The sequence below is a fragment of the Pyrenophora tritici-repentis genome, chromosome 5 (assembly GCF_003171515.1).
Source record: "Pyrenophora tritici-repentis strain M4 chromosome 5, whole genome shotgun sequence".
Classification (NCBI taxonomy): Eukaryota; Fungi; Ascomycota; class Dothideomycetes; order Pleosporales; family Pleosporaceae; genus Pyrenophora; species Pyrenophora tritici-repentis.
Window position 1 is genome coordinate 461,307 of NC_089394.1, and position 24,273 is coordinate 485,579.

Consider the following 24,273-nt stretch of genomic DNA (forward strand, 5'->3'; position numbering starts at 1 on the left):
GAAAAAAAAATCCGCGAAGCCCGCCCTTCAGAGCCGCAACAGCCCTACATACCCCAAATAGGAAACTCCATCCAGACACTCAGGCCAACAACACGAACACCACCGACATGTATTTCCGGATCGACACAAGATGGGATTCTCACTTTGCCCATGGTGCCGGTACACACCTCCGATGTCCGTTCCCTCTCTCTACTTGGAGATGACCCTAAATGGGACCCCTGGCGTACATCAACTTGCAGGTACCCGCCTCTGTGCATTGTTATGTGTCATTAGCGCCCAGCCGCAACTGCACTTCGGGCACCAAGGTCGGCACTGCCGACGTCGGGATTGGCCTTTATGGGAATGAGCTGGGTACAGGGGTTGGTTGGTTTGTATCAGGCTCCGTGTGGGTCTTGGGCTCCAGATCGTTGTTCAGTGTGGAGTACTTTGATGAAAATTTGGGGGGGTGTGGTGTGAAAGTACTTGCTTCGGGGCGTTGGATCCGAGGGGGGGCAAGACAAGCAGCGGTGAGTTCTCCAATGAGTTGGCCACGGGGGTGGGATGAGTGCTGTGAGCGGCGCTGTAGTAAGCTGACACGGGGGTATGCGCATATTGGATATTGCTGACTTTATCAATACTGCTCACTTCACATGTGAAAGAGTAGACTATTCACTGGGTGCATAAACTTGTATTGATGGGAGAGGTTTGTGAGAGAGTAAGGTCATGTTTTGGCTATTACTAAGTATGTGCTGTTGGGAGGATCGTACGCTGACGACCTGCGATGAATCAAACAAACTTTTCTATGTGTTTCCAAACGCCTGCTGGATATGTATACCATGCAAGAGGGGCTCTCCATGGGCTCAACTCAAGCAGACCAGCAATGAACCATAACGCCATTTGGCGGTCACGAAACGACAGCGCCAAAATAAATGCAAATGGGGTATATCCTACACATCCCACTAAGGATGAAATCAGAGTGAAGATGAGCCAATGGCCTAGTAAGGAAATTCGTGAAGATTGTTGATCGAAAATGGGGTATACTGAACAAAGGAAAGAGAAGATGTCGCATCTAGTGCTCAAGACTGAAGCTACCAGATCGCGAGCTGCTGTTCGAGAATGGATATTCGCATTCTTCGACGTAGGTGGGTGGGCTCATGGGAACGTCCTCGTATAGCGGGGGCTGTTCTTCATCCCAAGCGATGCCCATTCCGGAGCGTTCGGTGAGGACAAGGTGAAATTGAGTGCGGAGGACACGTGCAGCGCCGGTGGGAGTGGCCTGGCTGAGCTTCTTCAATGGCGCCCACTCCTCAGCGACAACCATCTCGATGATCAAGTTGTGCTTGACGCTCATGCCGCTCGAGCTCTCCATGTCGCACAGAGGCTTCATGCCGACGTTGCATGCAGCCTGGAACTCGACATCGATCTCGCCCTTTTCAAAGTCCGTCTTCCAGCCAGTCTTGACCTCTTCGTTGGCAATGGCGCGGACATCCTCGTGGAGGACACCCTTGCCTTCGCCTCCAACCTTGGAGACGTGCTTGGGGCAAGCTGGGGAAATGAACTTTTGGGTCTCCTCGATGCGCCAGTTAAGCTTGCGAAGCCTCCAGCGTGTCTGAGAATCCGCTTTGTTCAGTACAATGCCAGAAAGACGCATCTCGACGGGAAAGTCGCCAATTGGGTGGATGACCGGAGGTAGCTTGACCGAGGCGGTCAGATTGGTGGGTGGGAAGATGCGGATCGAGTGCTTCTCAGCACCCGGGAAGATGGCGCGCTTGATGTCAAGGTTGCGCTTGTAAGTAATCTTGCCCGATGAGGTTGTGGCGACGGCGGAGAGATAATAGTCGATAGTTGCTAAGCTTCCATGTGTGGTTGCGGGGAGATGACCGGGCAGTAGGTGGCTGAAGGGGAAGCTGTGCGGGCCGTGGCGCAGAGAGGTGGGGTGTGTCAGAAACTCCCACTTGTGAATTTCCGTGGTCTGGGTGCTGCACTCCGGGCAGTGTGGAGCCACGGGCTTTTTTGTAGTAACAATGGCAAGCATGCGCATTTCAAACTTTTCTACCGTAATAAACGGGTCATGAACGTTGATCATGAGCTGACCGGAGAAGATTGCGCCGGTTGAGGCTTGCGGGCTGTTGTAGAAAACAATGGGTGGCGACTCTACACTCATGTTCATTGAAGCAGCACCCTGAGCCTCAACCTTGGGACTCTTCTTCAAGTCCTCCTTCTCTTTCGCATGCTTGTCATGCTTGTGGCGGTTGAAGATGTCCATGACGAGCGACTCTTCGGACTTTGACTTTGCCTTTACTCTTGGCGCATCATACGAGTAGACAGGCGGAAGTAGACCTTCGGCGTGCGGTTTAGCAGGGTCCGATTTAGGCGATGGCGTTGGAGCTACCCGCGCGAGGGTGCTCAATAAACGACCGGGCATGTTGATAAAGAATCTGGGGTAGGGCTGAGAGGATGCAAGCTGAGTGGATGCGTGGTGTGAGAATCTACAAGATAAGGCGCGGTCCAATGATATCGAGGTGTGGACCGAGAGGCGATATGCAGGTATGAAAGCTCAAGAGTTGAGCTTGTGGGAATTGAGGTGGTTAATAAGTTGTTGCGGCAAGAACATATTACAGCTTGTGATACAAACAAGGGCCTGGGTTGTAGTAGGGCGTGGTCCTATTTAAGAGAAGACCAGGAGGGTTTTTCATGGATTTTTTACCTGAGAGAAACTCGATGACTGGATGCACTCCGGGCCTTTGCATGATCTCATCGCCTAGGCTGCACTAGTCGTTTCCGGCTCGGCTATCCCTGCCCGAGTGTAATTTTTGGGTCAGGAGGCAGGCATGCACGTCCTACCGCTCTCGTGATCGCCGCCTGCCTGTCTGTCGTGCCTGCCAACTAAAAAGACGTCAACCGAAGGTGCGAACAATCTCCGTGTGCTGAGCCGGCGCATTCTCCCCCTTCCAACTTCCACTCTCCGTAAAACATTAATTACTCTAATCTGTGCCGAACAGCGAGGTGCCATGCTGACCGCCATACTGTGCCAGTGTCCACCTCGGTACTCGGTTCTGCCTAGTCGTTTGTTCGCTGTCAACAATGCCAAAGCAAATGTACCGTGGTGGCTCGTTGCCGGCTAACATGATGTGACTCGCCGCCGGCCATCACACACACATGATGCCAGACTGACTCCACCGGGACTCTGGGGTTTTTGTTGTCCGCCCGCCCATCCTCATTCGTTGACGCAAACTGATGCCGTGTTCCCCGCAACACGGCTTGCTGTTCGTCTAGAAAGAGCGACTCTGGGGATGAGCATCGGGTATCTCCTCGGCCTGTAAACACCGGATCGCCTCTCCGCATACTTATTAAGCGCCTGTCACAAGACGCACACCGAACATGTGGCTCGAATCTCCTTACATGCTCTAACCGCTCGGGTCTACATTGCTAATTGTGCAACCTCTTCATCAAGTTGTTGTCATGTTGGTGCAGCATCGCGATCATGGCTTGTGCCAAGACCCACCGGTGTTAGGTAATGCAGGGAATTTTTTCTCTTACACCGTGGTCCAAGCACAGGCGCTCACTGGTTGCTCCACTCCTCCAGATCCTTTGCAGCCTCTTTACACACTTTTGCTTGGGCGTCCCGGCCCGATGTGGTTATGGCCTCCCATGCGTCGTGTCAAAGCATCCACTTTGTTGAGAGACCAGACTGTTCTACATTACTCGATGGAAACCACTTGAGGCGCCCTGTCTCCGATCACGCAAATAGTTGCCCGTCGGACAGGCCCAGCCCGCGTCTATGCAGCGTCTATGCATCGCACCTGACCACGACCTAAACACCACCTCACAAAATCTCACGATACTTCGCTTAACAACATTGACGCCTGGCTGGCGTCCGCCTTGTGGTGTTATGAGATGGCGTTAGGTCGAAACAGGTAAAACAATTGCACTCGCTGCATGTTACTGGCTATCCAACCCAGTTTCCCTGACCGGACCCCATGTGACCATGTGGCGTAATCATGGCACGCACTCGATGCTTCCAACTCCCGTTCCAGGTACCTGAGTCCCGTTGGGAGTTGGCATGTGCGAGCTGATTCAGCATGCCACGCGTAGCCGCAGAATCGCGAACATTGACGTGGGATTGATGCCATCCAGTGGTCCGTGAAACGTGCCATGGCACCACTTTGGCGACATCGAACAACATCTCACCGCTGCTGGGCCCAACCTAAAACTGATACTATTCGTCGTGTCTAGACTTCAGCCCTGCATGCGGCTCTTCGGGGCATCAATGCGCGCGAAGCTTCGATCGTCACTGACGGCCCGACTCATAACCGTTGTGGAATACCGACCGGTGTGTAGAGCAGGTTCACGCCTCCCCGCCATGACCTGCTCCGTGTCGGACCCTTCTCCACGAAGACTACTGATGCCAAGTACCGACCCTTTCTTCCAGAGCTCTTCTAGTTCCCCTCCGCCTCGCGTTCGGAACCTAGATGCGGGAGCAGCGAGAGTACCGACTCAAGTTCCGAATACGAAAGCTCAATTCCCTCACGGCAATCCGTCGGCAAATCTCAAGCCCGAAATTCCTTCCCCGTGTGCGTCAATTATCGGCGTTACAAATATCCTGGTTGTCACGACGTCTTTTACACGTACGTACGTACGCCCTACCTGTCAAAGTGGATCGCGCCTGTCGTGAGAAAAAGTGGCTACCGTACCTGGGAACGCATCACCAGTACCCACACGCAAATTTCACCAGGATCGTCTGTAGACGCCGATCTGCCGCAATTGGGCGGTATGTAGTGACAGCACCACTTTTTAGTACCTGTCTTCATACTGTGACAACAACAACAAAGTCATCAAACAAACAAACCTTCATGTGAAGAAGACTGAAACTTCCGGTCAATGTCTCAACATCTTGCACAGTTCCAGAACGCTTTTATGCGAGATGATGTTGGTTTCACGTAACATCTCGTACGTTTACCGTACTCAACAAACCTTTTTTATCCACAATTCTTTCATAACAGATACGTATTATCATCACATGGTAGGAGTAGAGAAGAGTGTGTCAGGTCATGTAAGATCTGCCGGTATACTTACCACTTGCCAGCGGCACATGTTCCCACACATGACAGAACTATGACAGGGTTCTGCACGTCTTCGCAATTGGATGACGAGTTGTAAAAAGCCGGTGGAAAATCAAGCATCATTGGTCGTATTCCACTCAATTCTGGAATCTGCAAAACCCTGCCTGATCCTGGCCATGATCTGTCGATTGTCAAAATCTGCGATGCATGGAACCTTGTTTCAGATTTTCTTCACTCTCTGTTGTAGTGGGTACAAATGACGCATATTTTACTTTGTTTTATCCCTGCAGGGAAGCTGTTGCGGGCATCGTAGGTACTAAACTGCACTCTCCGAGAGTAAAAGGCCTCTTTTGGTGTACATGTATTCTTTAGGGTAGAGGAATGAGGCTCTAAACAGCTGAGTGGATGACCGTGCATCCACCAGCTAGGACCATAACAGTTCGTCAATGGTGACTACCAGGTACTTGAGAGATTATTGCACTCCACGTGTTGCTAAACACGACAAGGGCCCCTTGTGCCTGGCTGTCACTGGACATTGAAAAAAGGTTCGAACAGCAGCATGAACCCTTCGTGTTCAAACATAACCCTGTCGCATTCTGCTGTCGGAAAACCTGCGGTAGTCTGAACGCTTGTACCTACGCGCACGCCCCACCAGTTCTCCAAATCGATCAACATAGTCTTTTTCACATCGGAAAACTCGTTTTGGCAAATGCATCAATTCATTAGATCGTGCTATATGCCATGTAGACCTCAGCCCATCCTTATTTTTCGAACCCGTGACTCCATATCATGCAAGCCATGTTGGTATCGCTAAGTGGTATTATAGATCTACTCGTCATCCTCATCCGCCTCGTCGTTGACAACGTTGAAGAAGCGGAGCTCGTAAACACCCTTGGAGGTGGAAACGACGCGGAGCCAGTCACGGAGCTGCTGCTTCTTGAGGAACTTCTTGGTACTGCCATTGGCATTAGCGCAATTCACACGCCCCTAGAACCCAGATATACGTACAGGTACTTCAAGTAGCGGCCGGAGAACTCCTGGTGCGCAATGACCTCGATCTTGCCATCGCCCTGCTGGCTGATCTGGATAGTGTCGCCAAGGTTACCAGTGCGGCCCTCGACCTTGATGCGGTCGTGGAGGAACTTCTCGAAAGCCTGGATGTCGAAGATCTTGTCGTTGACGGGCTGCGAGCAGTTGATGATGAACTTCTTGGTGACCTTTTGGCCCTTCTTGGCGGCGGCGTTGCGCTTCTACATTGGTACTTAGCCTACTGTTCTTATGCGGGTGGGTTGCCCGGCAGCGGACAGCAAAGCGGTTGTACATACGGTTGTGGACATTTTGACGGCTGGGAGGGGAGCGCAAAGAAATGGGTATCCTGCGTCTGTAGGTTGGGTGATGAGAGAGTGTCGTGAAGCGTGAAGAAGTTCGACATGGCAGGTGCAAAATTGCCGACGCGATCGTGGGGGGCGCTAGGCAGCATGTAGGATAGCTCTATGCCAAGACTTCGAGCGGCGCTCATTGGCCGGACTGGACCCTTTCCGATCTTGACATACAACGTCGAATCGTTCTTGTTGTTTGTGTCTACAACTTCTTTGACACTATTCTTAGTATTCAAGAGTCAAAAATTTGTGTCAAAAGTCAGGAAGGTGATACGATCCACGCCCACGCTAATACTGCAGCACTTGCAGATCTCTTTGAAACAGGACACACAATTCCTTGGTAGATTGTGTGTTTGTACCTGGCATAAACACCGGTCGAAGTGGATCCGATAGTGTATTATTGAAGAGACAGATATGAGAGCATGCGTTCCCCTCCCAAATTTCCTGGAGCACTGTCTTGGGAGCCATGAAACTGACCGCCAGTAGCGAAGACTTACTGAGGGTGTGGTGGTGGCAGGAACTATTGGCTCGCTGAAGCAGATAAATCACGCGTACAGCTGATGCAGCTCTTCATGTAGCCTAGCTATGCAGACTTCGTATGGGCTGCAGTTAGAGATGGATCAGGGGTCGTACGTTCAAACACGCTTACGATGAGGGTGTAACCGGTCGTGACAAGACTACACACTAAACATGGCCCCAAGACTCTTAAACAGGCAGAGTTTGTTGTGATCGCGACCTGCGAGACTCGGCCGAGCAGCAGATAGCTGCCGCAAGGCTGGGGGCCGAGATGGCTGGGCGTTGGGGCGTTACCTGGGCGGCTGGCAGAAATGTCAGGCCGATGGCGCGATTAACCTTCACCCCTGCATGCCGCCTTTCCGAGTTTTCCAGAAGTTGCGAAGAATAACATTATACGCGCAGATCTCGGTGCTTTTGTCGGAGGATTGGGGTCTTGCTTCAACTAGGTATGCGCTGTCAATACAGGATGCGTTTGGTCGCGGAGGCTTCATCCGTCTCGCTTGGTCCAACTCCACAGAAGGACGTGCAGCTGAAGACAGCGGCAGTTACAGGGATTCGTTGTCGAACTACAGGCACGTCTGCAAGGAGAATAAGGAGAATAAGAAGAATCTGGTGTGGACAGTCTTGTCTCGTGGTATCAGAACAGGAAGTGCTGACATTTATGATCTGCCGTAATAATACATGAAAGAAGTAATGGAGCCAACCAGTAAAGCAAGAAGCAAGTAGATCGTCCAGAAACATGCGTACCATCTTGAAATCAAACTCTGATAATCGTACAAATGTCCTCAACAAAGAATTGAAAGAAACCCGTCGAATAATTCCAAGCAAATTGTGAATGAATACCAAGCCCGCCTACTGCATCTTGTGAACCGTGCCAAGCGTCATAGAATCGAGTTCGCGAGTCATTGCGTCCTTTGGGATGCCAGTGTTGTGGCCGCAAGTGCAACCGCCGGATGCGGAAGTTCCGACACGGTACTTTGCCGAAAGGCCAACGGGAAGCGCGGAGAGCGGAGCATTGACGAACTTCTGCATAGGATTCTCTCCGTCGGGGGCAGGTCGCTGCGCCATCTGCAATAGGGGTGCATGATGGGGACAATTGCTATCTGGAGGCTGCACAGGCGCTACGATGGTGGTTGGAAGGGTCTGGCCCTGACTATAGACTTGGTAGGAGAAATCTTTGCGATCGGTGTTTGCCATCTTTTCGATTAGATTCGTTGCAGGTTTCTTGAAACCTTTTCTGCTCCGTTTGGTTAAAGTCAGTTCACTTCCAGATGTAAAACTTCCCGGGAACTACAAATGCGCACCTGTGTTGTGGGAAGGATAGAGTCAGAGGAATGTTTATGTGAATCAGAGGAGGTATCGTATCGTTGTCGAGATATCAAAGAGCACGACGTTGGCTCATTATAGTCTTATACAGACAAACAATTGTACCACAGCTGATGGCGGAGGCGCTCGTTCCGCCAGCGTGTGTCCCTCGTCTCCTTTTCCTACATCGCTTCCGCTTGCAGATGTCTGATGCATCAGGGTGATCCGCCAACGCACAGTGCGATAGTCGATGATGGGGTCGATGGTGGGTGGGGTGGGTCGTTGGCAGGGACAGGGTATGAATTATCCTAGCTGCGTTCTTGTCTCCAATGTGTGGTACCGAGTTAGTGCGTTGGGATAGCGGTTGTATGGTCCCGTTGGCCTCACAGACTAAGAAACCCACGTCGGAGTGCCGAGGCGATACGAGGCTTTGCAGCATCTGGCCATGAACGTTTCATCTTCATGAAAGAGTGGAGCATATCATTACACGAAAACCTGAATTATGGGAGTTAAAGTTTGTGAACGTTATGGAGGACTGCGGCCGGCTATTCCCTGTGTCTGACCGGTGTAGACAGATGTCGAGCGCCATTGTTTTCAATGCATGCAGGTACCGTCCGCGTGCCTGTATGCAGTCTTATCGAAGCAGTAAGATGAGATCGCTTTCGCTTTGACGATCTGCCCTGCGCTGGGAATGAGGGGTTTGCGAGGGAGTGGATCCATATCTGCACGTAAGCCTTCTGAAGCGAGTCCGGAAACACCAGGACTGCCGATCTGAAGCACATTCCAGACTGTTTTTTTCAGACAGTGAGGTGAAGATAGAACAATATTGACTGGAAAATAGACACTGGTAGCCACTGTTTATTATAAGACCTTGAGTTGGGATGAAAGAAACAAGTGCTGGCATCTACATAATATTACATACACAACAAACAGTTTGACATCATTATACGTACACATTAGGGCTTATTCGTTTCGAAGAAGAGCGTAACAAGCTAGTCGGGTGTTTAGTGTAAGCCAAAGGCTGGCTGTTTTACGGGACGTGCTGATAGCCGCGTAAGGAGGATTACAGGCAACCGTTTGATGGCGTAGAAAGAGCCACCGGATCTTTGGCGTATGACATTGCCGCGCGATTTGAGGTGCCGTAGCGCTGTAGCGAGATTTTGAAGGATGTCCGATTGCGTTCGGGATCAACAAGGTTGAAGTCGTCAGCAGAGAGCTTACAAATGGAAGATTACACTGAGACAACTGCCCCTTTGTTGTTTTCACCGCCTATCCGCCTGTCTGCCTACCCGCTTGGCGCCAGGCCAGAACCAGGATGTGATATCAGACGAACAGGTCGCGTCTAGGGACGAAGCTTGGATCTGCGACATTTGCTGTCGTCATGGACTCAAGGCGGACAGCACATGCTGTAAGCTTTGGTGTAGACATGGGGGTATTGAGAGCAGGCTGGTGGGCGCGGGGTGTGATTTGCACGAATCATGGGATGCCTAAGAGGCAACGAGGCAATCATCCTTGGCCATCATGCAGGCGACGTATGGGTGGCCTCCATCAGCTGGTGGCAACAGACACAAGCGCGTTCCTGGATTTGAACCTTGCTTCCACGTGGCTACCCTGGGCTTCTGCAGTCCATACCAGGTATGGACCGTTGCTAGGAGGCTGGCTGTTGCGCGCCATAGAGGCAAAGGAGAAATTTGCAATGCCAGGATGCTCAATCGAGGTTGTTGAACATGGATGGCGAAACAGATGGCCTTGCCCCTGGAGGTTCTGTAATTGGCTTGCAGTGACGATCAATATTATTTGGTGTTGTTTGAGACTGTGTATTGTTTCAAAAGTCCTGCCGCTTGAGTTTACCATGGTGAAAGTGACAGACGTGTGACAGGAGGGGCTAAGGTGCACCCATGTCGCAATACATTGCGTCCGTCTTCCTGTCAGCCCGCAGCTGGACCTATCCAGCTCGTAGACCTGCAATGCGTCGCGACAGAACAGCCCATGCGCGTAGCTAACACATCCTGGCCTGCAAGACTCGTGACACGGTCAAAGTAGTTAGCCTGGACTGGTTGACACGGGTTGAGGATTACCAGGGTGGCTTGTGTCACTGTATGCGCCAGACACGCCGATTAGATGCTTACCCACACTGTCAAGTATTTTAGGTGGGATAGTGTTTTGTACTGGTATGGCCCTGTCGTGCTGTTGGGGAACCGCAATGTCGGAAGTAACCGCAGCCTCGGGTAGTGGGGGGTGCGAGACCGAGGCGAACCGCTGCAGCTGCAAGAAGAAAACATTTAGAGTCTCGAACAGCCCCAGGGTCATCAACACGCGATTTCAGGTACCAACAACTTCTTGAGCGTGTACCACTCGTTTGCTCCCCAGTATCGACGCGATGAACGGAACGTGTACTAATGGTACTAATGGCTCCAATGGCACGCCGTCTGGCCCCAAACTTCTCTGGAAGCATAGCTCCCCAGAAACTACTCCCATGCACCAGTTCCTCCAATCCGTAAACAAAACACACGGCCTGAAACTGTCGAGCTACAAGGAGCTACACCAATGGAGCATCGAGAACATTGACCAGTTCTGGAAAAGAACATGGGAATTCGTGGGAGTAAGACACCAGGGAACTCCGTCATCAGTAGGTTGCCATTGCACCTGGGTGTCATAAAATACTTGAATGCATGGGTAAGTTCCTAGTAGGCGTGCCTGGCGGCTACAGTGGCCTTTGTACACTAGTATGTCAAGTATTTTATGACATCCAGGGTTGTTTCATGTCCGCAATACCCACTTACCATGACTAGGCGGTGGACCCTAACGCACCCATGTTCCCACGGCCTGCATTCTTTCCAGGCGCGACATTAAACTTTGCTGAGAACCTTCTTTTTCCCACCCAAGAAGTCGATCCCGAATCATCCGCCGTCATCGCCGCGACCGAGACCACCCGCGAGTCAGTGACATGGAGGGAACTCAGGGACCGTGTGAAGCTATGTCAAGCTGGCATGTTGGCACTAGGCTTGAAGGAAGGCGACAGAGTCGCAGGCTATGTTGCGAACCACACCAACGCGCTAGTAGCCATGCTCGCTGCGACGTCGCTAGGTGCTGTATGGACTGCAGTCAGTCCAGATACTGGTGTGCATGCTGTACTCGATAGGCTACGGCAGATCGAGCCGGTACTGCTTTTCGCAGACAACGCATCCTTCTACAATGGGCGAAGTCATCCAGTGCTCCCCAAGGTCACTGAGATCGTCGCAGACCTTCCATCTCTCCAGGCTGCCGTCATATTTCCCACAGTGGCTTCCGTTGATTTCAACGTCAGTTCGATACCAGTGGTATCCGGAAAAGCCTATGAATATGCGACGTTCACATCCTTGAAGTCAGTCCCAGAGCTTACGTTCAAGCAACTCCCACCAGATCACCCTGTTTACATATTATATTCGAGTGGTACAACTGGTGCACCAAAATGTATTGTTCACGGTGCTATCGGAACATTGCTGCAGCACAAGAAAGAGCACATCATGCACTGCTCGATAACGCCTCAGTCAAAGCTCTTCTATTTCACGACTTGCACTTGGATGATGTGGCATTGGTTGGTCAGTGGTCTTGCATCAGGCGCTACACTGGTCCTCTATGACGGTTCACCATTCCGATATGTCGATACATCTAACCCATCGATTTCTGTACCGGACGACCTCGCCATGCATCGCCTCATTAATGAGTTTGACATCACTCACTTTGGGACTTCTGCGAAATACTTGTCTGTTCTAGAGCAGAAGTCGGTTGATCCTGCCGCTGCGGGTCTCGCACTGGACAAGCTGGAGGCCATCTACTCCACGGGATCGCCGCTCGCCCCGTCAACCTTCTCCTACGTCTACTCCGCATTCCCCTCGACTATCAACCTTGGTAGCATCACTGGCGGCACAGACATCATCTCCCTCTTTGGCGCACCAAATCCACTCATACCCGTCTATGAAGGCGAGATCCAGGGCCCTGGTCTCGGTATGGCCATCGCAGCGTACGACTATACCGGGGCGGACATTTCTTCGACCGGCGAACCTGGCGATCTGGTATGCAACAAGCCCTTCATATGCCAACCAGTAGCATTCTGGGGCAAAGAAGGCGAATTAAAGTACTGGAAGTCATACTTTGACAAATTTACAAACGAGAAACATCAGCCCATCTGGCATCATGGCGACTTTGTACGCTTCAACCCTGAGACTGGGGGCTTGTGGATGCTTGGTCGCAGTGACGGTATTCTCAAACCTGCAGGTGTACGTTTCGGATCGGCGGAGATTTACAACGTGGTGCTCCAGTACTTCCCAGAGGATGTCGCAGATGCGCTGTGCATTGGCCGGAGGAGAGAGACTGATACCGACGAGACGGTCATCCTGTTTCTCAAGATGGCCGAAGGCCGTCGCATTTCGCCTGATCTGGTTGACCGAATCAAGATGACGATCAGAAAGTCGCTCAGCGCACGTCACGTACCCGCTGTAGTGGACGAGTGTCCTGAGATTCCGGTCACCACCAACGGAAAGAAGTAAGTTCGATATTTTTACTGACGTGTACTTGTACTGACAACCAGCAGGGTTGAAGGCGCTGTCAAGCAGATTTTGTGTGGCATCAACGTCAAGACGAGTGCCAGTGTCGCAAATGCTGAATGTTTGGACTGGTACCGAGAGTGGTCGAACGCAAATTAGTGTTCAGCTGGATGCCTGCGTTAGCTTTGAATACTTCCATGTACCCTTGATATTGTATAGTAGTGTGTGTGGGAAGATACAGTATATAACTCAATCCAGAATGATTGCTTGTAGTCTACATATGAGTAGCGGGAAGTAAAGGCTCCGTGGACATAACTTCCAGGGGGATTTTAAGGTTCACATCTTGTGCGAATTCTTGGGGGCAAGAGCATGGTATCCGCCAAGCCGTGGTAATAGCACATAGGAGAGATAATTGGAAAGCTGTGGTATCTACCAGGCCGCGATAGTAGCACATAAGAGAGGCAATTGAAGGCGCATTTTCCCTGGTCACAGAGACATTTGTTTGATTACTATAGTTATGCCTAGCTACGAATATACAGCACTCGCTAGCTTGATCTCCTTAGAGATAATAAGGCAAGACTTTTCCCGGAACCCTTTGGCTTGAAAGTCACCACCCGTCCGTTTACAACTTGACCATAATATCGTTGATAGCCTTTTCTGCCTTGAGGAACAAATACCCGAAGGCTTCCCTTTTCCCAGTGGCCTCCTCACTAATCACGACTCTGAGATGTCCAGGACCATCAAGTACAGACACCATAGCTGTGCGAATGAAACAATCTTGGTCAGTGCAGAAGATGTCCCTGTATGTGACCGAAACATGGGAGATGGGGACGTCGGGGCCGACGGCGTACTTGATGAGGAACGCAATGTTGTCTGATGTATTGGATGTTAGTTCCTTGCTTGAAACGGAGTAGAGGGGAGTGCGGGGCAATTTACAAGAACCTGCTTCGATCCGGCGCGCTCCCAGTTCGTCGACGTCCAAAGCGTGGATGGCGCTTGCGATATGATGCTGCAGCACGTCCGATTTCGAGGATGCCATTTCGGTGACAGAGAAGGTCCAGACTTTAAGGGTTGCTCGTTTGATTTGGGGAGAAGAGCTGATGGTGAGCGGTTGATGGTCGACGGGAGTAGAGCTTTTATAGCTGTGTGGGTGATTTCACCTTCACCACACTAAGAGCCAACCAAGACCCTGGGGCCAGGCACTTTCTAGTTAGTTTCCAGGCACCAGTTGTATCTGTTTGCTTGAAACGCTTCTTATCGATAGTCCCATTTAGACCTGACATCATCTTTGTTCTCCTTCCTGGAAATGGGCTCGGACGGCTACATGACTGATCGTAGGTAGGCTCACTGTCACCAATCACAGGTATTCGCTTTAGTGAGCATGATATATGTTACTCTTAGTTCGTATTGCAAAAGTTTTATATAAAACTGGATGTATCTGAGAGATGCGGTATATGTGCATTTGAAACTACCCTAAATGCTGGACCATCTCCATTCATGGCCGGGCTTCAGATGTTCATGCCCTAGAGGCTGCGTAGAGGCTGCACAGAAGCCGATAGAAGCTTCTTTAAGCTCCTAAATTGTGCTGCAGCCAACATCGTACCCAATATCCCCGATGTGGGCCTCTTGTTCCAGCATGTACTTGATAATCCTGTCCACCTTCTCGGTCAAACCGACCATAACAGATTGACCCCACAGCACCTGCGCAGTGACCACGACTCTGAGTTGCTCCTGGCGTTGATGGAGGGAGACTGTGGCTTGGTGGCCGATCTCACGATTATTAACACCGCGAAGGTCGATGATGGAGACAGAGACTTCGGAGGCGGAGACCCCGGGACCGCCGGCACGCTTGACGAGGAAGGCGATGTTATATGTACAGTATGATTTTAGCTTGTTTGTTTCTGGATATGATGACGGGTGAGAAGCGTACGGGACATTACTTTGACGACATGCTGTGGAAGAGGACCGCGCATAGGTTCAATGGCGCTGAAGATGTACTGATGCAGCGCCTCGGATGCTGGGGATGCCATCGTGGTTGATGTTGAATATGCTGGTTCTCTTAGTTCCGGGATTTTCATGTCGTGCTCAAGAGGCGGGCGCGTGGTCACGAGTTGATGTGAGAAGAGGGAGGGGGCTGCTAAGTTATTTATACGTGGGTTGTCCATCATCTTCACTATTCACTACACTTAAATATGATCAAACATTTCACCGTTGATTCCCCACAGCAAACTGTTTGCATGTTTGCTATACTTCATATCGATATTTAGATCCAATTTTGGCAATTCGGTACGCTCTCAAAGGCATCTGGCTCAGTCAGGTCGTGTCGTGGCGATTGCACACCTAGGACATGTTTAGGGATCTAAACAACTCTGACAAATTTCCTCGGATTTCTCTACGTCAGAACTCCATTGCAACGCGTCCCTCTTCCGCGCTTAACTAAACTTCAACATGTTCCTACTAGCAGCTGCCTCGTCAATCACAACACCCGCGTCTTCATCTCTTTCCCCCCTTGCTCTGAGAATTTCGATTGTGCGAAATTCCTTCGGGTTCTCCGGGTCAACAGTATGAATGACGGCCAAGAAGATCAACTGTCTTCCTTCACTCACAAAGGCTATGGACAGGTTCTTCGTCCCCAGATCTGGACCCCCTTTAAACTTGACTTGTAACGCAAGGTTCTCTGTCATATGTTAGCTCGAGCCTGGACTGAAAGTAGTCTATTGCAATACCAGTGATTCTGAGTACTCTACGTAGCCGTTCGTCTGTATGGCCAATGTGAGCACAAAGCGTCACGTAGATTTTGCGCTCGATTGGGTCCAGGTGTTGGGGGATGAGATTGAGGGCTGCATTGATGCGTTCTTGTGCTGCGATGCTCATTTTGTTGTTTTTGGGCTACCGACAGAGTGATTTCGAAGAGAGAAGAAGTGATTTAGTAAATCTGAGTTGGATCAGAGAACATCATATGGAACATGAGGGTGTTTGCTAGCGCGGAAAATAGCTAATCATCTTAAAATATGCGATCATACTAACCACGGGTTGCAAACACAGTACAAAACAGCTGGCAGCAATCAATAGGACGATCAAAATCCTACTCATATCGTATCCCAGAAACGACGAACACATTTCTCTCCCAATTAAATTCAAACGGATAGACGGCGAACAATACATCGCATAATCTACGTAACATGAGTGCCAACGCCCCCATTCTGTCGCCACCACCATCAACGGTTACCCTATCTCCTATCCAACTGCACATCCTAAAAGTCCTCGACGCCGCTTCCAGAGACCGCTATATCTCACCGAGAAAAATCATCCGCCTCGCCGAGAGCATCCTCGCACTCGCAAAGCTACATGGTGGTACCGTAAGGCGGGGAGAAGATATCTCAATACTATTCTTAACAGATCCGGACGATGGCAAGAACCGGAGAATTGTCGTACTACTGCATAACTCATCCAGTAAAGAGCCTAGACATGTGGCCGGCTCTTCTGTGGTGATTGCAACTGCAAACTGGGCGTTTGACCGCGAATCACCCTGGGACGCAGTAAACAGGGCAGTGGACCGCGCTTTAGAACGTATGTCCGTAGTGTGAGAAAACATATTGTGAGCACACCAAGTAAAAACAAAGGGTACGGCAGACGGCTAAGCTGTGAGGTTGAGTTGGAGTGGAGAGCCACAGGCGTCGATGGGAATAAGGTGTATGATGACGCTTTAGTGCTAGCTTAAAAACCGGGGTATTTAACATCGTCTCTCTCCTCTCCCCCTCTCTTTATTTCCTCTACTCAAACTTCCTCCAAAGCATCTGCGTGTTTTCTAAAAGCAACCACGACCTGTTTTATGTGTCGAGCTCTCTTTTGCACTGAAGCTTTCCTAATTACAACATCGATCCCTCCTCTCCTCTTTCTTCCCTCTACTCAAACTTCCTTCAACGCATCTGCGTATTTTCTCAAACGTGTCGACGACCATCTCATGTGTCGAGCTCTCTTTTGCATTGAAACTTTCCTAATTCCAAAAATCTTCCTGCTTGAAAATAAAGGACATCGATGTAGATACGATGTCTCTTCTCCGGGGTTCGAATAACCAAAAATTGCTATGTGCTCGAAAAGTTGCACTTATACTATATAAACTTTCCACTCTTCTTCTAATTTTCAAGATCCCGTAGTCTGGGGTTTCCCTCCAAAACACCAAAAAATTACGCGAGAGAATTGTATGTTTTGTCCTGCTGGGCTGGAAAGTAATAAAATGACTGTACTAAAATCGATTGCAAAAAACGTCATGGACCCCGGGTCTTCCTTCCTTTTTCAAAACATTCCTAGGAGTAGTCATGTAGCCGTCCGAGTCCATTTTTACGTAGAAAAAGAAGAGGTCATGAGTGTGCTATGTTAGGCGGTCGACCTCTTAGAAAATCATCGGAGAACTTTGCATGTTTTGAAAGCACAGTACCCAAAAATACACACGAATTAAGATGATGTTGGCTTAGATTTTTTTTTCTCGTACCTCGTGAAGTTACCAATACAATGTTAAATGCGGCCCTGGTATCACCATGTACCACGCCTCAAACCAAGCCCTCTCCCTCTCCCCTCCCCGCCCCCCCCCTAGTGACGCTACCCAGAAGCTGCTACATACAGAAAAAATTGATACCTATATGTTATGGTTATACACAATAAAGCTCCCATTCCATGTGGATCCCCCAAATTTCAAACACAACATAAATATACATAGATACCAGAGATATACCGTTTCCAATCCCGCATGCCAGCGCCCTTCCCGCGGCATGATTGTAAGACATCTACAGGCGTTCGTCACCTCCCCTCTTTGATCTTGACGCAATCGGCAAACTGGGGGAATTGGCCTCTGAAACTGGGTCCGAGGGTCCAGTTGTTCAGGTCGCGGAGGTGCGACTCAAATGCCGGGTTAATGAGCCACTGGTCATCTTCTTTGGACAGCGGACCAATGGATGCGAGTCCGCCAGGCGTACTAGCACCTGGGGTTGCGGGCCCCTGTGGCGAGCCGGCATTGACATGTGTGGAGAAAGGCGACGAAGCGGCTAGGGAGGAGGTTGTTGAGAGGGTGTTTGTTCGGACCTTTGAAGCGGGGAGCAGGCAGTCGCGATGTGGATAAGGCCAATTCAGCGATATGGTGGTGGTAAATGGAATGAAGAAGTTTTCAAAGGATATCGGTGGTTGGCAAGCAATGAGCTTATCGCGGAGACGGGGCCAAGGCAGGTGGTCGATCCACAGAGGATGAGCAGTAAACAGCTGGGAAGGACGCGGCGTGGTCCAGTGCGGTAGCCGATCGTAGTTCTCTTGGGTAGGCTCAATCTGCCAGCGCATCACCAGAAACATGATGAATACTATAGCGACTTGCTCCGGAGTTCCGCATATGTCCGGAAAGGTCCTTAGGATGTCGGTGAACAGCTTCGACAGGGGATGCGACTCAACAGCACGGTCCGGGTAAGCGAGACAGGTGAAGTTTGGGTAAGTGGGCCCAACCAGAGTCTTCAGCGGGGCGCCTTCCGCGGCCCGGTTCTGGCGATCCTGTAGGAAGTCGAGCAAGATGACGTCCAATGGACAGGTAGCGGGGAGGTTCCGAGGGAGGGTGAGATGGGCCACCATATCGGGCGCATACTGTGCATGCCGGCTGCTACTGACATTACTTGGTCGTGGCTGCTGCGGCGGGGGCAGATTTGGATCCAAAGCCCTTGGCTGACCATTGTCGAGCAAGAAGTCGACTCCCAAGCGCTCGTCAAAGGGCATCTCCGACTGTATATTGGGCGTTCTCGACTGCTCAAAGTGTGGGCCGGGGCTTCCGTTTGAGTATCGGCGCAAATGGCTCGTGGGGGCCTCGTTGGAGTATATCCATGACCTAGCTCCTTCGGGCACCTGGGGTGAATGTACACCGTTCTGGGGCGAGTCGTGGGAGACGACGTGGAAGTGACGTGAGTCGGTAGGTTGCACAGGCGCGTCGCGTAGCTGGTGGGGGGGATGAAGGGGAAGGGGCGACCTTTCGGCGGCAGCTGCCAATTCTACATACAGTCAGCTCAGCTCGGCATTGGCATGTTCCTTCAGTCGTCATCGGCGGGTGAGCATACCGTTGAGTCCGGTCGTAGCGCGCACGATGGGCTGGATGATGCTCAGGACGCTCTCTAGTCGCTTCTTGATGTCTGCGTTCTCGGCCAAGACGGCTTCCTTCTCGCGCAGCACCACCTGTAGGTCATTGTAGGGCTGCTGACTCTCCAGGTCACGTATGCGCTGGTTCAGGCGATCGATCTGGTTTTTGGTGCGCTCCCTGATTGCGCGCTGAGCTTCGCGGTCGTTTGCGCGTTTGCGGGCGAGTTGTTCGGGCGTGAGGTTGGCGACGCCACGCGAGTTGGGGCCTGTCCTGCGCTTTTTGTTGTTAGACTGGCCATCGGCGGACCCATCATCCCTCGGGGCCCCTTCGGGAGTATCTGCCTCGCCCGGCGACGCCATGCTCATAGGTGGGTGTGGGATGCGATTCAGGAGGGATTTGAACAAATCCTGCCCCGAGTCATGAGCCTGGGCACTGCATGGAAGGTTGCGTCGACGAGATTCGCGCCCCGTGCTCTAGGCCGGATTAGGCGTGGTGTCCATGAGAGCGAGGCCTGGGGGGCGACTTTGGGGATGAATGCGGGGGCGGATGGATGCTTATGCTCCCTCGGATATTCCTGTCCGAACTGCCAAACTCAAAATCAGCCATCCGCGGCTCCGCTTGGGTGACATGTGACTACTAGCTGGTACGTCGTGCGCCATACAAGCACGCGTATACACAAACACAACATCAGCGTCATGGCCGACCACAACGTGAGCAAGTTAGGCATTGCTTCAGCCCTACTCAAATCCGGTAAACACCCTGAACCCGTCATTCAAACCGCATGCTGACAGCTTCGTAGTGGGCTCGGCTCTCCAACGATCCCTCACCTCCCCTTTCAAAGGCTCCAATGGCTCCAACACGTACTACAAAGATGTACTATTGGCCGCCTTCCGCACCAACCTGGGAAACCTCAATGTCGCCCAGGATCGTTACATGAGTGGACCATCCTCTACACCCATCTACATCAAGTATGCCGAGGACCATAAGTTTGCTCCAGAAAGCGTAACGCTGCCGAGCGGTACACAGGCGCATTGGCTAGGCAATCCTAGAGCTAAGAAAGTATTGGTTTACTTCCATGGTAGGACATACCGACTACAGGAATGTCTTCCACTAATATCATGTAGGCGGTGGATATGTTATGCCCTGTACAGCCGGCCTCGTGGTTTGGCTCGACGATCTTCAAAAGTCACTGGGCCCCGATGTCTCTGCGCTTCTCCTCATGTACGACCTAGCGCCAGAGGCCAAATACCCTACACAACTAAAGCAAGCTGTCGAGCTGATGCGATACCTCATCGAAACCGAAGGCCGCAATCCCTCCGATCTCATCCTGGGCGGCGACTCTGCTGGGGGAAACCTCATTCTGGGTCTTCTCTCACACATTGCGCACCCACATCCTGAAATTGCACCTCTTTCACTTCCTTCCAAGATCCATGCAGCTCTTCTCATCTCGCCATGGTGCTCTCTGACTCAAACTAACACGCCAGCGTTCATCACGAACGCTGAACGCGACATGTTCGATGCGCGTTGTCTCTCTCGTTGGGCCACGGCCTTTCTCGGCTCATCTGACCCCTTTGTTGGCGACTTTTACAACGAACCTGTCCTAGCAGCGCCAGAGTGGTGGGAGCCTGTTGCGGACATTGTCGGAGAAGTCCTCATATGGGCTGGCGACAATGAAGTGCTGAAGGACGGCATTGAAGCCTTCTCCAGAAAATTCACCAAGGGTTTTGGAAGCAAGGGTGGCTTGGTCAATACCGTGATTACCCCGAAGGCATGTCATGAGGAGATGGTTGTAGAGAGGATATTGGGCTACAAAGGGGATTCTGGGACAGGCAGTCACGAGGTCGTTGAAAGCTGGATGAAGGCAAAACTCTGATCATGTTCATAGTGTACAATGCCGGAGAGACTTTATTGCTGTGTGTCGTTTGTATTTGCTTTTACGCCCACTCGGGCCTTTGTAGGCTTTGATCATGATCCACGAAGGCTTCAAGGTGCGCTACGGGTAGAGAAAAGCAACACACTCGCGCGTAGATGTCTCCATCACAAATTCGCTCTTTTCTGAGTTGTTTTCCGTAACGTATCTTATCAGGAAATATTTTTGGGAATGGATTGGAGCCGCCCATGGTCTTCATCGCTTGAATCTTGAGAAGCTCGCTCACAGATTGAAAGCTGCACGTAGTCGTGCGTCATATTAACATTACAACACACCTCAAGGAACTATGAAACAACGCAATGTCAGCATTGCGCCAGGTTGTACGGATCATAATGTCGCTAGTGGCGCGTGGAGAATACGAGAATGCGAAGGTGGCGGATGTACCATCATCGGTGCTTCCGGACTCCGACCACGATCGAAGCCGGTGCTGTACGCCACACTTGTTCGTATAGCTCCTCGGATCTTGAAAGTCGGCGTTTGTAAACTGTTAATATCGGTGTCCCGGATCGTCATGCAAGCGTATCTAGTCATCCCAACGTCACCTAACCCCCTACGCATTCCCACAGGCTTCCCGCGGACCTTGCTTGGCATAGAACATTTCACGATGACCCTTACACAAGCTACACTTGGACCTCCACGGAAACAATCTTACTTCTGCATGTATGTGCTAGCGATCTCAAGATAGACACCCAGACACATCAATGACGCGCTTCGTGGACGTGTGACCCAGAAGTAGTACGCAAGGCGTCCTACTGTTAGCAAGGAATACATAAAGTACCAGTCTCCAATTCCCGCTTCAAATCATTCAAATACCATTCAACATGCCCTTGACATCTCAACTCCGTACCATCTCGCGCCCATTCATCAGATCATCACCCATCTTCAAACAAACCTCAATCAGAATGTCTTCCACCAACGAGCACGGACAGGGCGCTTCCCACGCCACTGGACAGAGCGCAGTGCCCAACAAGGTCCAAGAAGCTGCACCCAAGGGTCTCGAGGAGGGCCTCCCAGAATCCGTCAGTCGAATATCTTCGCAATTGAAGCTTGCATATGCTGATAACGCTATAGATTCACCCCACTGGCAGTAACCCCAACAGCCAGTCTACCAGCAAGACTCATGCTCTCAACGACGGCGAAGACTCAGTTGTGCCCAAGAAGGTGCAGGAGATTGTCCCGGAGTCGGTTGAGCGAGGTGAAAAGGCCTGGATATCCTAACACAGTACTGTGCTGACCCAAACAAGCGCTTCCCAATGCGATCCACAACACCGGAGACAAGAAATAGACACCTTTGTTGACAGAGGAGGGCTTACCGGATCCCTGTAAATATCATGGAATGTAGCCAAATTCTAAACTTTCAAGAGGCTTGAATAGTGACTAACTACGTGATGTATGGGTGACGTTACTGATCACCCTGGTGTCATAAAATACTTGACATACCGATGTATAAAGGACACTGCAGTCGCCAGACATGTCTATTAGTGTACTTACACTGTCAAGTATTTTATGACCTCCAGGTGTGACAGCTGTCTGCCATGTACCTGACTAGTGCAGACCGCGGCAATTGTGACGTTGTGCCCCACCACCCCGCCAGTTCTCCACGACTTTTCCCAGTCGCCATCAACACCAATACTCACTTCACGCTCAAAAAAAAACCTTCATCATGGCATCTACTACTGCTGCCGATCTCCAGGGGCCGTCCCATCCGAATCCAGCAGGACTCAACACATCGGCGAGCACGCAATTCGCTCCCGTCAACATCGGCACGCGCAACTCGGTACTCGCACAGATACAGGCTCGAGCCGTGGAGAGAAGCCTAAAAGATGCATATCCCGAACGGACATACAACATATGTCCCGTCATAGTGCAAGGGGACAGGGACAAGATTACTCCCCTTCAGCAATTGAGCCAGGGCGAAAATGCGAAGAGTTTATGGACGGGCGAATTGGAGAGCATGCTCGAATCTGGGGATCTGGACATTATTGTGCATTGCTTGAAGGGTAGGATTATGCAGCCTTTTCAGACAGCCCTGAGATATAACTAATAACTGCAGACATGCCTACTCAATTGCCGGATCACCTCGAACTTGGTGCCATACTCGAGCGCGAAGACCCCCGCGATGCCCTCCTCGTGTCCCCTCGTCTTCCCAAAGAAACTACATTGGCCACATTGCCCCAAGGCGCTACCATTGGCACGTCATCTGTACGCCGGGCCGCTACGCTGAGAAAATTGTATCCACACCTGAAGTTTGCCGACTTGAGAGGCAACGTGGGGACAAGGCTGGCCAAGCTTGATGCCGAAGATTCACCATATTCGGCTATCATACTGGCAGCTGCTGGATTGAAGCGCATGGGGCTCGACAACCGGATCACACAATATCTGAGTAGCACCAGCGGAGGAATGCTTCATGCTGTAGGCCAGGGTGCGCTGGGTATTGAAATCAGGAAGAATGATGAGGCCATGAAGGAGCTCATGAGCAAGATCCGATGCGAGAGGACCACAAGAGCATGTTCAGCAGAACGGGCACTACTAAGGACTCTCGAAGGAGGCTGCAGTGTACCCATTGGAGTTGAGACATCTTGGAAGGGTGGCAAGGGTCTCTCTGTAGGTCCACAGCCAGCAAAAGATTACGACAAGCATGGCAATGCTGTTGAAGAGGATGAGCCTGACGTTGATGACCAGGAGCTAGTAATGAGGGCGATGGTTGTAAGTGTCGATGGCAAAGAATCGGTTGAATACGAGGCAACACGGAAAGTCCGCAATGCAGAAGAAGCGGAAGAGATGGGACGTGAGGTGGCTAAGATATTGATCGAGAAGGGTGCAGACAAGATCCTGGAAAAGATCAACGTAGAGAAGCAATGGGCTGCGAAGAAGCAACTGGAGGAGCTAAAGGCAAAGTCCGCCAGCTCATCGTAGGTTGATCGATGAAGAATGATGCTCACTGTAGGAGCTTCAATTTCCATCAACTGATCCACAGCATATTTAGCACATGATTGAACGTATGTCACAATCCAACACGCGCAAGTTCTACTAACATTTGACCTATTCCATCTTCATGTGACCCACCTTCCAACACTTCATCTCCAATTGTCCAGCACGCTGGGCTCAATGCTGTTAATGCACGCGGCAGATGTGGGCTATGGGCCCTGTTCTACACACGACATACGTCAAGCACAAGAGGATAGGAGTGGGAGGGAGAGGTGAAGATGACTGCCAAGACACTAGTGCACATGATGTCGCGTTTCGGGCAAGAACGCGTAGTCGTACCGTGTTTTACGAACCACCTACTTCAACTGCTCACTCTTGGTCTAATTTCTTATTCTTCCTTTACGCGAACCCGTTTCCCATTCTGGATCATCATCAAGCTCATACAGCTGGCGGCTGTCGTTATCGATATCTACGCGCGAGACGCGTGCACGGCGCTAAATCTCGTCCCGCGCAGGGACCCACACTTTCATCGTCATGGGTA

At 51.1% G+C, this 24,273-nt stretch overlaps 12 protein-coding genes across 12 annotated transcripts; 5 read left to right on the plus strand and 7 right to left on the minus strand.

Moving 5' to 3' along the window:
• Positions 1 to 1,048: 1,048 nt before the first annotated feature.
• On the minus strand, positions 1,049 to 2,404 carry PtrM4_101380 (putative arrestin (or s-antigen) n-terminal domain protein; the record flags this gene model as incomplete). The annotated part of the gene is made up of 1 exon (XM_001936432.2): positions 1,049 to 2,404. One exon carries the CDS (start codon positions 2,402 to 2,404, stop codon positions 1,049 to 1,051), a length of 1,356 nt encoding a protein of 451 aa, XP_001936467.1.
• Positions 2,405 to 5,870: 3,466 nt separating this feature from the next.
• Positions 5,871 to 6,379, minus strand: PtrM4_101390 (60S ribosomal protein eL22; the record flags this gene model as incomplete). The annotated part of the gene is made up of 3 exons (XM_001936431.2): positions 5,871 to 5,997; positions 6,051 to 6,292; positions 6,368 to 6,379. The coding sequence occupies 3 exons, from the start codon at positions 6,377 to 6,379 to the stop codon at positions 5,871 to 5,873; spliced, it is 381 nt and encodes a 126-aa protein (XP_001936466.1).
• Positions 6,380 to 7,789: 1,410 nt separating this feature from the next.
• Positions 7,790 to 8,134, minus strand: PtrM4_101400 (PAT1 domain containing protein; the record flags this gene model as incomplete). Its single annotated transcript, XM_001936430.2, has 1 exon — positions 7,790 to 8,134. The coding sequence occupies one exon, from the start codon at positions 8,132 to 8,134 to the stop codon at positions 7,790 to 7,792; it is 345 nt and encodes a 114-aa protein (XP_001936465.2).
• Positions 8,135 to 10,622: 2,488 nt separating this feature from the next.
• PtrM4_101410 (Acs, Acyl-coenzyme A synthetase-AMP-(fatty) acid ligase) lies at positions 10,623 to 12,927 on the plus strand (the record flags this gene model as incomplete). The annotated part of the gene is made up of 3 exons (XM_066107440.1): positions 10,623 to 10,871; positions 11,035 to 12,767; positions 12,816 to 12,927. 3 exons carry the CDS (start codon positions 10,623 to 10,625, stop codon positions 12,925 to 12,927), a joined length of 2,094 nt encoding a protein of 697 aa, XP_065961889.1.
• Positions 12,928 to 13,390: 463 nt separating this feature from the next.
• Positions 13,391 to 13,807, minus strand: PtrM4_101420 (uncharacterized protein; the record flags this gene model as incomplete). Its single annotated transcript, XM_066107441.1, has 2 exons — positions 13,391 to 13,641; positions 13,705 to 13,807. The coding sequence occupies 2 exons, from the start codon at positions 13,805 to 13,807 to the stop codon at positions 13,391 to 13,393; spliced, it is 354 nt and encodes a 117-aa protein (XP_065961890.1).
• Positions 13,808 to 14,343: 536 nt separating this feature from the next.
• PtrM4_101430 (uncharacterized protein) lies at positions 14,344 to 14,798 on the minus strand (the record flags this gene model as incomplete). The annotated part of the gene is made up of 2 exons (XM_066107442.1): positions 14,344 to 14,669; positions 14,699 to 14,798. The coding sequence occupies 2 exons, from the start codon at positions 14,796 to 14,798 to the stop codon at positions 14,344 to 14,346; spliced, it is 426 nt and encodes a 141-aa protein (XP_065961891.1).
• A 402-nt stretch (positions 14,799 to 15,200) lies between these two features.
• Positions 15,201 to 15,642, minus strand: PtrM4_101440 (uncharacterized protein; the record flags this gene model as incomplete). Its single annotated transcript, XM_001936427.2, has 2 exons — positions 15,201 to 15,445; positions 15,495 to 15,642. 2 exons carry the CDS (start codon positions 15,640 to 15,642, stop codon positions 15,201 to 15,203), a joined length of 393 nt encoding a protein of 130 aa, XP_001936462.2.
• A 308-nt stretch (positions 15,643 to 15,950) lies between these two features.
• On the plus strand, positions 15,951 to 16,355 carry PtrM4_101450 (uncharacterized protein; the record flags this gene model as incomplete). The annotated part of the gene is made up of 1 exon (XM_001936426.1): positions 15,951 to 16,355. The coding sequence occupies one exon, from the start codon at positions 15,951 to 15,953 to the stop codon at positions 16,353 to 16,355; it is 405 nt and encodes a 134-aa protein (XP_001936461.1).
• Positions 16,356 to 17,565: 1,210 nt separating this feature from the next.
• PtrM4_101460 (DUF3425 domain containing protein) lies at positions 17,566 to 19,239 on the minus strand (the record flags this gene model as incomplete). Its single annotated transcript, XM_001936425.2, has 2 exons — positions 17,566 to 18,788; positions 18,855 to 19,239. The coding sequence occupies 2 exons, from the start codon at positions 19,237 to 19,239 to the stop codon at positions 17,566 to 17,568; spliced, it is 1,608 nt and encodes a 535-aa protein (XP_001936460.2).
• Positions 19,240 to 19,569: 330 nt separating this feature from the next.
• Positions 19,570 to 20,747, plus strand: PtrM4_101470 (DUF2424 multi-domain protein; the record flags this gene model as incomplete). Its single annotated transcript, XM_001936424.1, has 3 exons — positions 19,570 to 19,624; positions 19,674 to 19,952; positions 19,999 to 20,747. The coding sequence occupies 3 exons, from the start codon at positions 19,570 to 19,572 to the stop codon at positions 20,745 to 20,747; spliced, it is 1,083 nt and encodes a 360-aa protein (XP_001936459.1).
• Positions 20,748 to 21,706: 959 nt separating this feature from the next.
• PtrM4_101480 (uncharacterized protein) lies at positions 21,707 to 22,089 on the plus strand (the record flags this gene model as incomplete). Its single annotated transcript, XM_001936423.1, has 3 exons — positions 21,707 to 21,823; positions 21,876 to 21,999; positions 22,049 to 22,089. 3 exons carry the CDS (start codon positions 21,707 to 21,709, stop codon positions 22,087 to 22,089), a joined length of 282 nt encoding a protein of 93 aa, XP_001936458.1.
• Positions 22,090 to 22,467: 378 nt separating this feature from the next.
• Positions 22,468 to 23,720, plus strand: PtrM4_101490 (HemC, Porphobilinogen deaminase; the record flags this gene model as incomplete). Its single annotated transcript, XM_001936422.2, has 2 exons — positions 22,468 to 22,804; positions 22,858 to 23,720. The coding sequence occupies 2 exons, from the start codon at positions 22,468 to 22,470 to the stop codon at positions 23,718 to 23,720; spliced, it is 1,200 nt and encodes a 399-aa protein (XP_001936457.1).
• Positions 23,721 to 24,273: the final 553 nt, after the last annotated feature.